Source organism: Eptatretus burgeri, chromosome 10 (genome assembly GCF_056783735.1).
Source record: "Eptatretus burgeri isolate ZD-2024b chromosome 10, Ebu_testis_v1, whole genome shotgun sequence".
NCBI classification, from domain to species: Eukaryota; Metazoa; Chordata; class Myxini; order Myxiniformes; family Myxinidae; genus Eptatretus; species Eptatretus burgeri.
This window is the reverse complement of record NC_140970.1, coordinates 91515253-91527456: the sequence shown is the minus strand read 5'-3', so window position 1 is coordinate 91527456 and position 12204 is coordinate 91515253. Positions and strand designations below refer to the sequence as shown.

The window sequence follows — 12204 nt, the reverse complement described above, 5'->3', positions numbered from 1 at the left end:
TTCATGTTGCATTATTTCCCCCAGTTATGGTACATGTGCCCCCACCACTTCCTGTAAGCATACCAAAAAGTCGGTCATTCAATAAGGAAACCAAACCTGTTGAGATACTGTTTCTTCTGATTGATCGATTGATCAATCTCCCAACAATGTCATCAATCAAGCTGTCCAAGACTGATGCGTAAACTTTTGGCCATCAATATTTTTAAAAAACAAATGTCCAAGACATGCTTAAAATACTGAGATTGCGCAAAATCCATGTATGTATTGTCATCTTTGTTTAATGTATGGTGAGTGTCCCTTCTAACAAATGAAAGCACTGACCTGTGGAAGTAAGGCAGATGGTAAATTGCACAGTTTCTGCTTGAGGTAGAACAGCAAGACTTTGTTATACATGTGCCGTTTCATGGTGTGGTGACACTCATCCAGCACAAGTAGAGAAAAATGGGACAGTGAAGGCAGACTACCCGAGAACAGAGCATTCTCAAGAATCTGTGCTGAGATCACCATGACCGAGGCAGATGAGGCGACGGAAAAAGATTCCCCCTCTTCATTATTGCCGCCGAGCTTGGACACCGTGTATCTAGACATGGAGTGTGGATTTGAAGAATGAAGGGGGTTAGAGATGGATATGAGAGATGGAATTAAGAAACAAGGGTTCATTGTTCATTCTAACAATGTTTTCACAGAAGACCGCAAAGATAAGTGTCCATAAGGTAATCTTCCGATCAAATTGCATTTTTCTTGTTTGAGGAGTCTGTGATAGTCACCATGTGAAAACTTTATCAGTCTCGACGATTCGAACATGACAGTGAGCATTGAAGAATAAATAAATCAACTAGAAAGGCGCTCTTCGACATCGCGACATCAAGCGATATGCCTCCGTCCACATAATACAACATTATACATACTTGTACCAAGTTTGATTTAAATCCCTTCAGCTGTTCTCAGGTATCCACATTTTGACATGACATTACCTCTGACCTTTGACCTGTCGATGCTAAAATCTAATCAGTTCATCTTTGCATCATAATATATACTTATACCACATTTGGTCAAAATCCCATCACTGGTTCACTGGTTAGCACGATAACAGATTTTTTTTTTAACGAAATGGAACATCTGACCTTTGACCTCTTGACCCCATTATCTAATCAGTTTATCTTCACATCGTTATACACATGTGTGCAGCAAGTTTGACTGGGATCCCTTCAGCAATTCTTAAGTTATCGCGGTAACGAAAACCCCATCACGGATGAACAACCTGAAAACATTAATGCCCCCGGTGACTTCTTCAGTAATGGCATAATTAAGGTAAAAAAATGTTTTTTTAACCAATTAAAATCGACCAATTAAGAAACATAAAGCAGAGATCCACCAATTGGTCATTCCAAGTCGTATGAATGTGTGATCAAAAAATCTCTGGTCAAGTTGATGTTTTGAAAAGTACATTACAACCAGTCCTCGTTTAACGTTGTAGTTACGTTCTTGAAAAGTGTGACTTTAACTGAAACGACTTTAAGTGAATCCAATTTCCCCATAATGTAATTGGGGGGGGGGGGGGGTTAGGTTTGAGGGAATTTTTTTTAATCGTTAGACAAAAGACATTATTTAAATATCGAGTATAAGTTTTAAATAATTTTTAACAAACAATTGAATATCATCATCTCCAGTTGCTTTTTTTCTCATTTCTCATTGCTTCAAATCTTCATTGGTTTCAGATCTTCTCCGTGTGATTGCAGAGGTTGTGTGGCGTCGGCTTCCGCCACCTCATCAAAACCTGCTTCATTGGCCAAGCTGAAGATAACTTTCTTTCTTAAAACGAGGAAAACCACGAGTTTGGTACTAAATTAGAGGTAAAACGACTTTATAACGGAACGGTGAACGACTTTAAACGAGTATATCCTCAATACATCAGCGAATTAATAACGAAACAATGTTAACCGGGCCGATGTTAAGTGAGGGCTTACTGTATTATACTTTTCAGAATGTGCTGGCAGGATAGCCCAAAGATAAATGCACTCACCTCTGAGTGGAATAGCCTAAGTAAAAGTAAAATAACACATTGCATTTACCTTGATATTCCCAAACAAATTTTGCAGAGATACAAACAAGGAAAAGGAAAACAAACAACTGGAGAAGGATGAAAACGATTACAAACTTGGTTCCTTTCAAGGCGTTGGTGAACACGTCAAATTGCTGCTGCAACATCGGATTAGTCCTCACGAGGAAGGCAACTCGACGGGGTTTCCCATCCGTACAGGCAGACTCCAGGTGCCGTCGGCAAATCGTGACTGCCACCAAGGTCTTCCCACTACCTAGCATCCCGGGGGTGCACACAACCGCACAACGATTACTGGCATGAAACCAAACCAAAACGCACCTCCCAACTTGACAGCACTCGCAAGCTCTCGTCTCCAGAACTTGCGTGGGAATGACGCACCTGTTGGTGCTACGATGATGCAGTTCAAACCGGAGAGAGCGGGCTCAGCCAGCTCCCACTGATAATCCCGCATCGTAAATCGGTTTTCGGTTTGTTTCATTCCTCTTCTGTAGTCGTCTTCAGAATTCTCACTTTGATCCTCTTCATACAAATATGCAGAGAGAAAAAGCAAGAGAAATTGTTTTTGGCTGAAACGGTAAACATTTGAGACATTTTCAATTACCACCTATGTCTCTGTTGTTGCACAATGTTCATCATAGAAGCAGCTTGATTTTTAAAGTGAACAAAATAAAAATTGGAGGAAAAAAATAAAAAAACTTTCATGCTGCTAGCATTGTACTTTGTTCAAGTGACCACATTCAGGTGACCACTCGTGACGGCCAATTATCAATATCTCTGCTAAAATGTGTGATTTCTACAATTACGTACTTTTTTTTGAGTTGGAAGGAGCTTACAGACGAGTTAGGTATTCAAAACCATTTTCAAACTACAAAAAGCAATCAAAATTGCAGACCTCACCGAGACTTTGCTTGTGTGGTTTTAAAAGGACGTATTTTATAGACGTACTCGCACTCTAATTCTCCATACTTTGGAGAGGTACTCGATTGGAAAACAGATAATGCGTAAAAATTGTGGTCCACAATCAGCACACAATAACAAACAAACTGACCCAAATGCAATACCCTCTCCTCTGACGAGGGTAATAAGACCTCGATGATGTGAGAGTGTTGGTTATGTTTGAGTGCCTCGATGAGGTGTTCAAACCAGCAGAGGTTGTCGGAGCGACGTAAAGCATGAAGCAACACTAATGTTGCCGCCCTGGGGCCTTTGTTGTTTTCCTCCTGGGGGGGGGGGGGGGTAAAATAAAACAATCAGCAACGTTACTTTATTTATCAGTTTTTGATTACGGTGATCCAAGGCTCATGGAGGAACGTACACATCCGCTTGCATTGGGACCTGTGCCGTAGTTGTGACTCGAGCCAAGTCATTCTGAAACTGCAATGCACACATTAAATAAAATGAAGAAGAAAAAGAAGCCTTAAAGCATGCATGTGACTATCGTAGAGGAATTGCTCAAAAGGCAAAAAATGTGGTTCTTTCAAGGCTTTCATCACGGATCCAACTTCATTCCACTTGAATTATCTTACAGAATGTCATACTCTCATACCATGAGTGTACAAAAGCAAGTCGTTAACATTGAGAACAAAGCAGCTGAAGTGGGTGGAAAGGGGAGAGGGGGTGGGGGGGGGTGTGCTCCTCATTATCCTGATTGTTGCAAGACAAACTAGAACGGGCACTCGGTAGAGCGCGTACCTCTGCCAGGCTGAACAGTTTACGTTTTATGTCCCTCTTGGATCTGGATCCGGATTCAGATCTTCACCAAAAATCAAATTAATTCTTCCTTGTCACACACTCATTCTGTCCAACGCGTTTCGTCCAAGTCCGTTCATAACTCTGAGATATTGTGCCACACATTGTTTTTGGCCCTGTCTCTCAATAATGACTAATCACTTTAAAAATTCCAGTATCCGGATCCCTATTTGGATCTTCACCGAAATTTAAGCAATTTCGTCCTTGAAACACACCTAACCCATCCACCCTGTTTCACCTGAATATGTACATACCATTTTGAGATACCCTGCTGTGCTGTATTTCATTTTTTTGCCCGATCTCTCAATGGTGAAGAATCACTTTTTTAAAATTCCACTATTTGGATCCGCATTCAGATCCTGACTAAAAATGTGCGTTGCTGTCCTTGGCCAGTCACCAACATACATTAAAAAAACTCAGAACAATTGCTTCAAAACTGTGGACAAAAATCGTATGACAAACAGATGTTACAGACCAACATACTTGGCGAAATCTTTCTACTTTCGCCAAGTAGCAAACTGATGAAAACATAACCTCCGTCCTCCAGCTTCGGTGGCGGTGGTTATAATACAATGATTGGTCATCATGAAATTTTGCAAAGTGGAGAAATATCCAAACAAATAACTCAGAATGAGGCCACACAAGTGCACAAAGAAATACGATGACGCAATCAAGATATGATGAAACTTTTAATTTGTTTTTTTTTAATACAAGTTTAAGTAAGTGCAGTATGCAAAATTGTTTGATGAAATCTTTTTCTCCAATGCGATACCCATTGAGATTACATTTATGAAGCAAAAGCTCGTCATGTACTCAATTTTGGCTGCTCCTTGATGGGTTTGACGGCAGAGGATTAGCAGCCGAAACCCGAATCCCATCCGGGTTCCTCCTGACGGCCCGTTGGTTGTTATCTCCATTTGGGTTTGAGAATGTGGGACGGACTTCTCCCAGAACTCAAAATCTCCACCTCCTTTTTTGGTAAAGGATAATGATTCATGAACCAAATTGTGAAACTTCGTTCTCTCAGCCTCATTCCAAGGGTTCTGTACAAATTCTTCACTGAACCTCTGACAGCCTCCACTTGTAGCTCGGATGTAGTGACATTCCCCAGAATTATTTTAAAGTTTTCAGTTAGGGTTTTCTGTATCATTCCTGTTTTATCAACCTTCACTGGTATCATTTCAGCTTTTTTTTTAAATTTCCAAGTGCTCTTGACCTCATTTTTCAGATCCTGGTGTTTGTTCATTTTCCTGATTTCTGTAACATTTAGTCCAAAGTCACTGGGAACCGAAACGACGATCAACAATGCTGACTTTTCCTTTTTGTGTACGAGCACTATGTCCGGGCGCAGTGCTTTGTTTGTAATGTCCACACTTGACAGGATCATCTTGTCATGCGTGAGCATTATTTGTGAAGTTTCAAGGATCTGATTTAGCTTGTGTTTCCATGATTGTTCTGAGACCGGGATGTTGAGATGTTTTCAGATATGCCAGTGGATTTCTCTGCAGACAGTGTCATGTCTTTCTGTGTACAGCTGTTCTGACATGAGGTTTTTTTTTTACATCCCGAAAGGAGGTGACTGGTACTTTCTGTTTCTGCCCCACAAAACCTGCATTTGTCCGATTGGCTCAATCCCAACATTTTCTGAAAGGCATTCATCTCGTGTCCTTGGTATTGGGCATTTATGATGACTCGTTCTCCATCTCAATTAATTTGACCTCTTCTTACCCATTCCTAAGAGCCTTCCTTGTCAATCACTATTCTGTCAAGCTCTTTTTAAAAAAATCTTCCTGCTCTTTTGTCATCCTCCCATTTGTCAGAGTACATCTACTCATATTTCTTTTTGTAGTTTTTCTTTTTTTTGTTTTGTTCCGGTTTCGTTTTCCTGTGTAGTATCCATCATTTGCACCTGTTTTTGGAAGTTTGTTGCTAAATGGATTAAGAATGCCTTTTATGGTTTGTCGTTTTCTTGCTCATGTACAAATCTCATCCGGTAATCTGTTGAGCTCTTCACATGCTCCGCTAGTCCTACACACGATGTTCTGTGCACTTGGTTCAGCTCCATCAAACCACCTCATCCTTCTCGTCACGGTAAGTACAACCTCGGTATGCATTGGTGTTTGCAGAATATCTTGTGAATAGTTAGAAGCTTTCTTGTTTTGGTGTCTAAATTGTTGATCTCCAATTGTGGCCACTTTATAATCGCACAGCTATATTGGAATACCGGCACTGCAAGTTGGTTTATAGCTTTAGTTTTGTTTCTTGGAGAGAGGTATGACTTCAAAATTAGTCTTTTTCTGTGGAGGTACTCTTTGCTGATTATTTTACGCATTTGTTTATGTTGTACCTGAGGGCCTTCCTTCTGTTCCGAGGTATTTGAGGGATGTTTCATTTTCTACTTCCTGTATTGTTGCACTTTGATCGATTGAGATGTTGCATGTTGTGTTTGTTTTTTCCAAGTACAAATGCGCATTTGGCACATTTGTCAAGACCAAACTCCATTTTAATGTCCTCCGAGTACTGCTTTACAAGTTTCAGTTGATCTGCCAAGTTCTTATCATTTGGTGCAAAAACTTTTAGATCGTTCATGTACAGTAGGCGTGTTACCTTTCTTGTTTCTTTGGTCATTTTTCTGTTGCATGTCAAACTGGATCCGTGTCCTTGTTCATTGATGAGGTTACTCGATGGGTCCAGAGCCAGCCAAAACAGGAGGGGGGAAAGGCTGTCACCTTGTAAGATACCATATCGTATCTTTACTTCTGGGATTTCAATCTTTCCTTCCACATAAGGCAGTATCAGAGTTGTGTTGCAGAGTGCCAGTGCTTTCTCAATCAGTGAGACTATTTAAGGTTCAATTTTGTATAATTGCATGCATTTTCTAATCCATGAATGTGGAACACTGTCAAAGGCTTTTTTTGTAATCTATCCAGGCTGTGGATAAGTTAGTTTGTCAGAGCTTGCAGTTTTTTTGAATATGGTTTTGTTCAACAATAAATGGTCTATTGTTCCATAGCATCCTCTCTTACATCCATTCTGCTCTGACTCTAAAAGGCTCCTTGTTGAGTGAAGGGGTCATGAACTTCATCGGTGATTATACCTGTTTAAAGTTTGCATGTTGTTGGTCTATATTTGTTGGGTATATGGGTTTCTTCAGATTTTGGGATAAAAAAGAGTGTTATCTTCTGTGAACCATTCATCCATTGGCTGTTCCCCTTGGATGAGCTCGTTAAATGCCAGAGCGTAGTGAGGGTGGAGAGCAAGTAGTTGCTTCAACCATACGTTTGGAATTCCATCCGGGCATTAGCATTTGAAGTTCAGTGCTTTTGTGAGATGTTTTCCAATTTCTCTTCATCAAACATCATTGGATGCATTTCCTGTAGTTGGTGCTTTTTCTTTTCCAAGTGTCGTATCCAATCTGCTACCTTGTTGTGTTCTTTTTCGTCTTCAAATATACCTTTCCAGAATTTTTCCAGGTCCTCTTGTTTTTTAAGGGGGAGTTGTCAAATTTTGTTTCTGTTTCACGAGCTCTCGGTAGAACTTTTTCGGGTTGTTTTCAAACTGTTGATTTTGATTTCTTGTGTTGTTGGCCTCATCATAGTTTATTTCCCTGCTATCTGTTGTATTTGAAGCTTATTATGGGCAGCTAATAGTTGTTCATTCGGTGGAGATGTGGTCTTTGCTTGGGTGACATTAATTTGATTTCCTCTCTTTTATTGGCAAGCTCATCTTCTTGCCTATGCTGTTCATTGCCAACCTGTCGTTCTTTGTCTTCATTCTGTTGTCGTCCATTATTCTCCTCATTGTGATCCATCCTTGCAGCTCTTATTTGTTTTGTTTGCAAAGGTGCTATTTCATCTGAGATCTGCGGGTGCCACTGCAGCATTTCCTTTTGTCATTCTCTGGTCCTGTTGTGGAGTTTTCAGTTTTGTTTCTTGACTCAATTCTCCAATCTGTTGCCCAATTTCTGTTTCTGTTGTTGTAATTAAATTTGAAATCTCATCTGTTTCTGTTTCCTTCTCTTGTTCTGTTTTCTGTGTCACCCCAGTAAGTTCTGTTGGTTGTTCCTTTTCTTTGGGAGTTTGTACTCTGGGAATCTCATCCCAAACGTTTGTCCCGTCATACCATTGTGGCATTGGTGGTAGATCGCCATTTATAGGTGACCAGTCATTTCTTATTGCCTCTTCAGTTTGTTCATCTGTTATTCTTCGTTCCTCCTTACATATTCGTATTCCACAACTTCTAATTTTGATCCATAAAAAGGACTATGACCCCATTTTGTCTTTTCGAATACTTAACTCGTGACCTTGCCCGGTTGCTCAGTTTTGGCAGGAGGACAGCTCAAGGAAGAGTCTGGGTAATTACATATTCTTTCCATTTCCTAATGATGGAGCTCACTGTGTTTTTGGGAACTTTCAACACTCTAGAAATTGTTTTATACCATCCCCAGATCTATGCCTCCTCACATTTCTATCTCTGAGTTCTATGGACAGTTCCTTGGACTTCATGGTGGAGTTTCTGCTCTGACAATGCACTGTTAACTGTGGGACTTATATAGAAAGGTGTTTCTCTCTAAATAATGTCCTATCAATTGAATTGGCGACAGGTGGACTCTGATCAAGTTGTTGAGACATCTCAAGGATGTTCAAATGAAATTGGATGCACCTGAGCTCAATTTGGAGTGTCATAGCAAAGGGGTTGAATATTTATCGACATAAGACATTTCAGGTTTTCATTTTTAATGAATTTGGAAAAATTTTGAAAAAGTTTTTTCACTTTGTCATTATGGGGCGTTATGTGTAGCTCAGTGACAATTTTTTTTTTTAATCCATTTTAAATTCAGGCTAACACAACAAAATGTGACAAAAGTCGAGGGGTGTGAATACTTTCTGAAGGCACTATATGTTCCTTGCCGCACCCCCTCAAAATCTTACATCTTAATTCATGTGAAACAAATAAATGAATAAACAAATAAGACATCCTCGATTCTAAAAAGTACTTGCAGATTGTAGTTTGGTAAGAAATCTCAGAATTCTAAGGGACACCCACCTTCTGTATATGCTCAGAGTCACTCAAACGCAGTGATTCGGAGAGGTAAGGGAGCAACGCCGATGCATGCACATCCCTGAAGATAACCTCGCTCTGTAGCAATCACGCAATTCAATACATCATTAATACATTCATTTTATCATTTTCTCACTTAAAATCATCGTCAACCCGACAGCAATCGCATCTCAATGCTTCACCGATTCATTCATTTTATCAGCTTCTTGCTTACACTTGCACCACATTCAAAATTCTATCGTTTTTAATATTTAATATGTAAATAGTCTTTAAACCATTCTCAGTGTTGCAATACAAAGCTCAAGGAGCATAAACTCGGCATGACCTTGTATTTTCACCCAACAAGACTCTACAAGTTAATTGCCAAAGTGCTTTGCAGCACTCTATCATTTCTGCATCATCTTTCACACTGAACAACGATCAACGTGGGTGGGAGATTTACCTTCTGTAGTAGCTCTTTCTTTTCTTTCATGTCGTTAATCTTTGTCAAATCTCTTTTCAGCAGAGCATGAGCTAATGTTTGGTATTCTGTTTCATACAGCATCCACAACAGTAAAACCGAGAGCAATGAAATACCCATTCCAAGACAAGGCATGGACTCATCACATACATACTGCGAGAGCTGTGTAACTGCTCTCGTCATTGGCAATACGCAAGCTTTGACCACTAGATGTTCAATGGACATTTCCATAAATTAGAGACAGGTTGATAATAGTGTTAACCTGGCTATGTACCGTATTGGGGCATTAAAAATGTTTATATTGTTACATTCATGGGGTGAGGCGCCTTTATTACAATTTAAGGCCTGAGCACCATTTTAATCGTGTTTAAAGACAAATGTTAGGGATAATTGTCTGGTGCATGGCCCGTGTAAGAAATGGGCTTTGTCAAATTTAGACTAGAAAGGTTAAGGACATGCTATCACGGGTCTCTTGTGTTGAACCGGGTGAGAGGGAGGTTATCTGGGCATCTCCCACAACCACACAACCGCTTTCCAACTCGCGGAATGTGCGGCGGCAAGTTTCCTCCCCTCGCGTATCTAGAAGCATCATCCCTCTGAAGTCTTTTTGGTGGTGGTGTATCCTCCTGTATGCCTGCCCCTGATGATTAGGGGTGGACATGCTAAAGGATTAAGCAGCCTTGCTCGCTGCCAATCGAGACTCATTTAAGCCTGGCTCACTGTCAATCTATTGGCAGCGAGCAAGGTGGCTCGTGATTGGCCCAAATGATTGGTGGAATCATCGCCATCCGTTCACTAAAGCTGTTGCCATGTGTGACTGCATCACTCCATTGGTTAGCATCCTGCAGGTGCTGACATTAACACCTTCAAAGAAAAGTAGGAAGCCAGCCAATAAAGGTGGCGATCCAGTCCACAATCCCTCTATCTCTCCTGCCTCTGTTACACTGGCATCTTTGTCTTCTAATCTCAGGGATTCTGGCAGTCTTTCTCATCTCTCCTATTGTCCTCCTGCACCTGCCTGCAGTCCTATGTGCTGTATTCCCACACTTTTGGTTCCATAGATGGCAATCACCCCATGCCTTCTTTTCTACACTCTACCAGTTCAGTGTGCATGTTTGTTGGGTGTTCAACACATCAGCTAGTTAGTTTATTTGCTGGTTGTTAAGCATTGTAATTATTAATTGTCTTCATCCAGAATTCTGTGCTGCATCCGTTCTGTTTTGTTCCCATTAAATTATTTATATTCCTGAAGCCACACGTATGTGTCTGTTTCTGCCATCTTTCCCATGCCGACGATTTGGTTAATTGGAAATCCAAGGAGAGGAGTAAATTAATTAGCATATTCCCTTTATAATCAGAGCAATCTTGTGTCTAACATATATGAAACGAGGGCAGTGGCACAACTACCACTCTGATGACGCACCGTCCAGATTCAGCCACAATCGAGCTATCTACAAGATATTAATTCCCGGCATGTGCAGTTTCCGTCTCAGATCGCTTGTGGATTTGGGTGAGGGTCATACCTGTGACAAATTGATGGCCGTTCATAATCAAATGCTTACCATGACAAAATGTTTCTTATGAAGTGTCATGTAATTTTACCTTACAGCAGCAGCGTTTTGCAAAGCCCTAACTATTCCAGCACAAGCATCGCTATGCCACATGTACCAGCTTTTTGCAGAGCTTCCAGGAAGAGTTTTGGCCAGTTTGGATGTTCACACGACATAAGATAAGCGATGAGTTGGCGTGCACCCGCAGTTTCTCCGTCATTCTTAGTCTTTGTTGTTACAATCTCCTTTTCCTCTGTGTCGGCAAATAAACAACACAAAGTCAAAAGCTGCGGATCATTTCCACCAATACAATGGGAGACAAAATGTTGAACTTCAGCAAGCACTTGCAATTTAATAATTATAACAATCAAGAATACAATTCAATCTTTTGCCAATAATTCCCAAACGAGGCAGCGGGACACAGATATAGTCCCATCACAGATATAGTCCCATCACAGATATAGTCCCATCACAGATATAGTCCTATCACAGCACTTGCTACACAACTTGTTGGCAACAAGTGTCATCTACCACACGAACATATTGTCTCTGCCCTGCTGATTGCCAGTTCGGAGCATCGTCGTACCAAGGATATGACTTTGCTTTTAGACCAAAATATTACAGTTAGGAAACAAAGTGTCATTTTTCCTTAATAAACAAGGAAAAAAGACATAAAATGTCACAGCCCCCGTTGTTTTAGTAATTATTCTGTATGGAGTTAAAGGGCAAGCCCATATTTATTACAACTAAAATGGCCACCAGTCCACCAGTCGGCCAACTTTGATGAGATCTCAAAATAAAGTGAGGTGCAAGTGTATGCCATCATGTACTGTGCTTGTGCCACATTTGAACAAAATCGGACCATGCATGTCTGAGAAATAGTTGGGGACACATTTAAGTAACAAAATGGCCACCAGTCAGCCATCTCGGATCTGATCTTAAAACAAAATGATGTGTATATGTAAGCCATCATTCGTTTTCTGCGTGCCAAGTTTGAACAACATCGGTAAATGCATGTCCGAGAAATGGTTGAGGACGTGTTCAACATCGGGGTTTTCACAACTAAAATGGCCGCCAGTCGGCCATCTTTGACCGCATCACAATACAAAATGATGCACATAAATATGCCATCATGTGTCGTCTTTGTGCCAAGTACAAATAAAATCGGTCCATACATGTCTGAGATATGGCTGTGGACACACGCGCACACAGGCACGGACATGAAAAACAAGACCAAATCCGTAAGCCCCCATTTCAGACCAAGTCCAAAGGGGGATAATAATGGAAAACGGGCTTCCGCATGATGAAGGGTTGTAAAGCTA

At 40.7% G+C, this 12204-nt stretch overlaps 1 protein-coding gene across 2 annotated transcripts in view; it reads right to left on the bottom strand.

Moving 5' to 3' along the window:
* Positions 1-12204, bottom strand: part of RIGI (RNA sensor RIG-I) — a 78285-nt gene that overhangs the window by 38890 nt on the left and 27191 nt on the right. For both annotated transcript variants that reach the window (XR_015062640.1, XM_085899411.1), the window contains exons 2-8: positions 11001-11135; positions 9315-9400; positions 8858-8950; positions 3111-3282; positions 2441-2581; positions 2159-2315; positions 322-580 (exon numbers count right to left, since the gene is read on the bottom strand). Coding sequence is in view for 1 of the 2 variants with exons in the window: in XM_085899411.1 (XP_085755537.1) it covers positions 322-580; positions 2159-2315; positions 2441-2581; positions 3111-3282; positions 8858-8950; positions 9315-9400; positions 11001-11135 (1043 nt within the window). In the remaining variant the exon portion in view is untranslated. The remainder of the gene's footprint in view (positions 1-321; positions 581-2158; positions 2316-2440; positions 2582-3110; positions 3283-8857; positions 8951-9314; positions 9401-11000; positions 11136-12204) is intronic.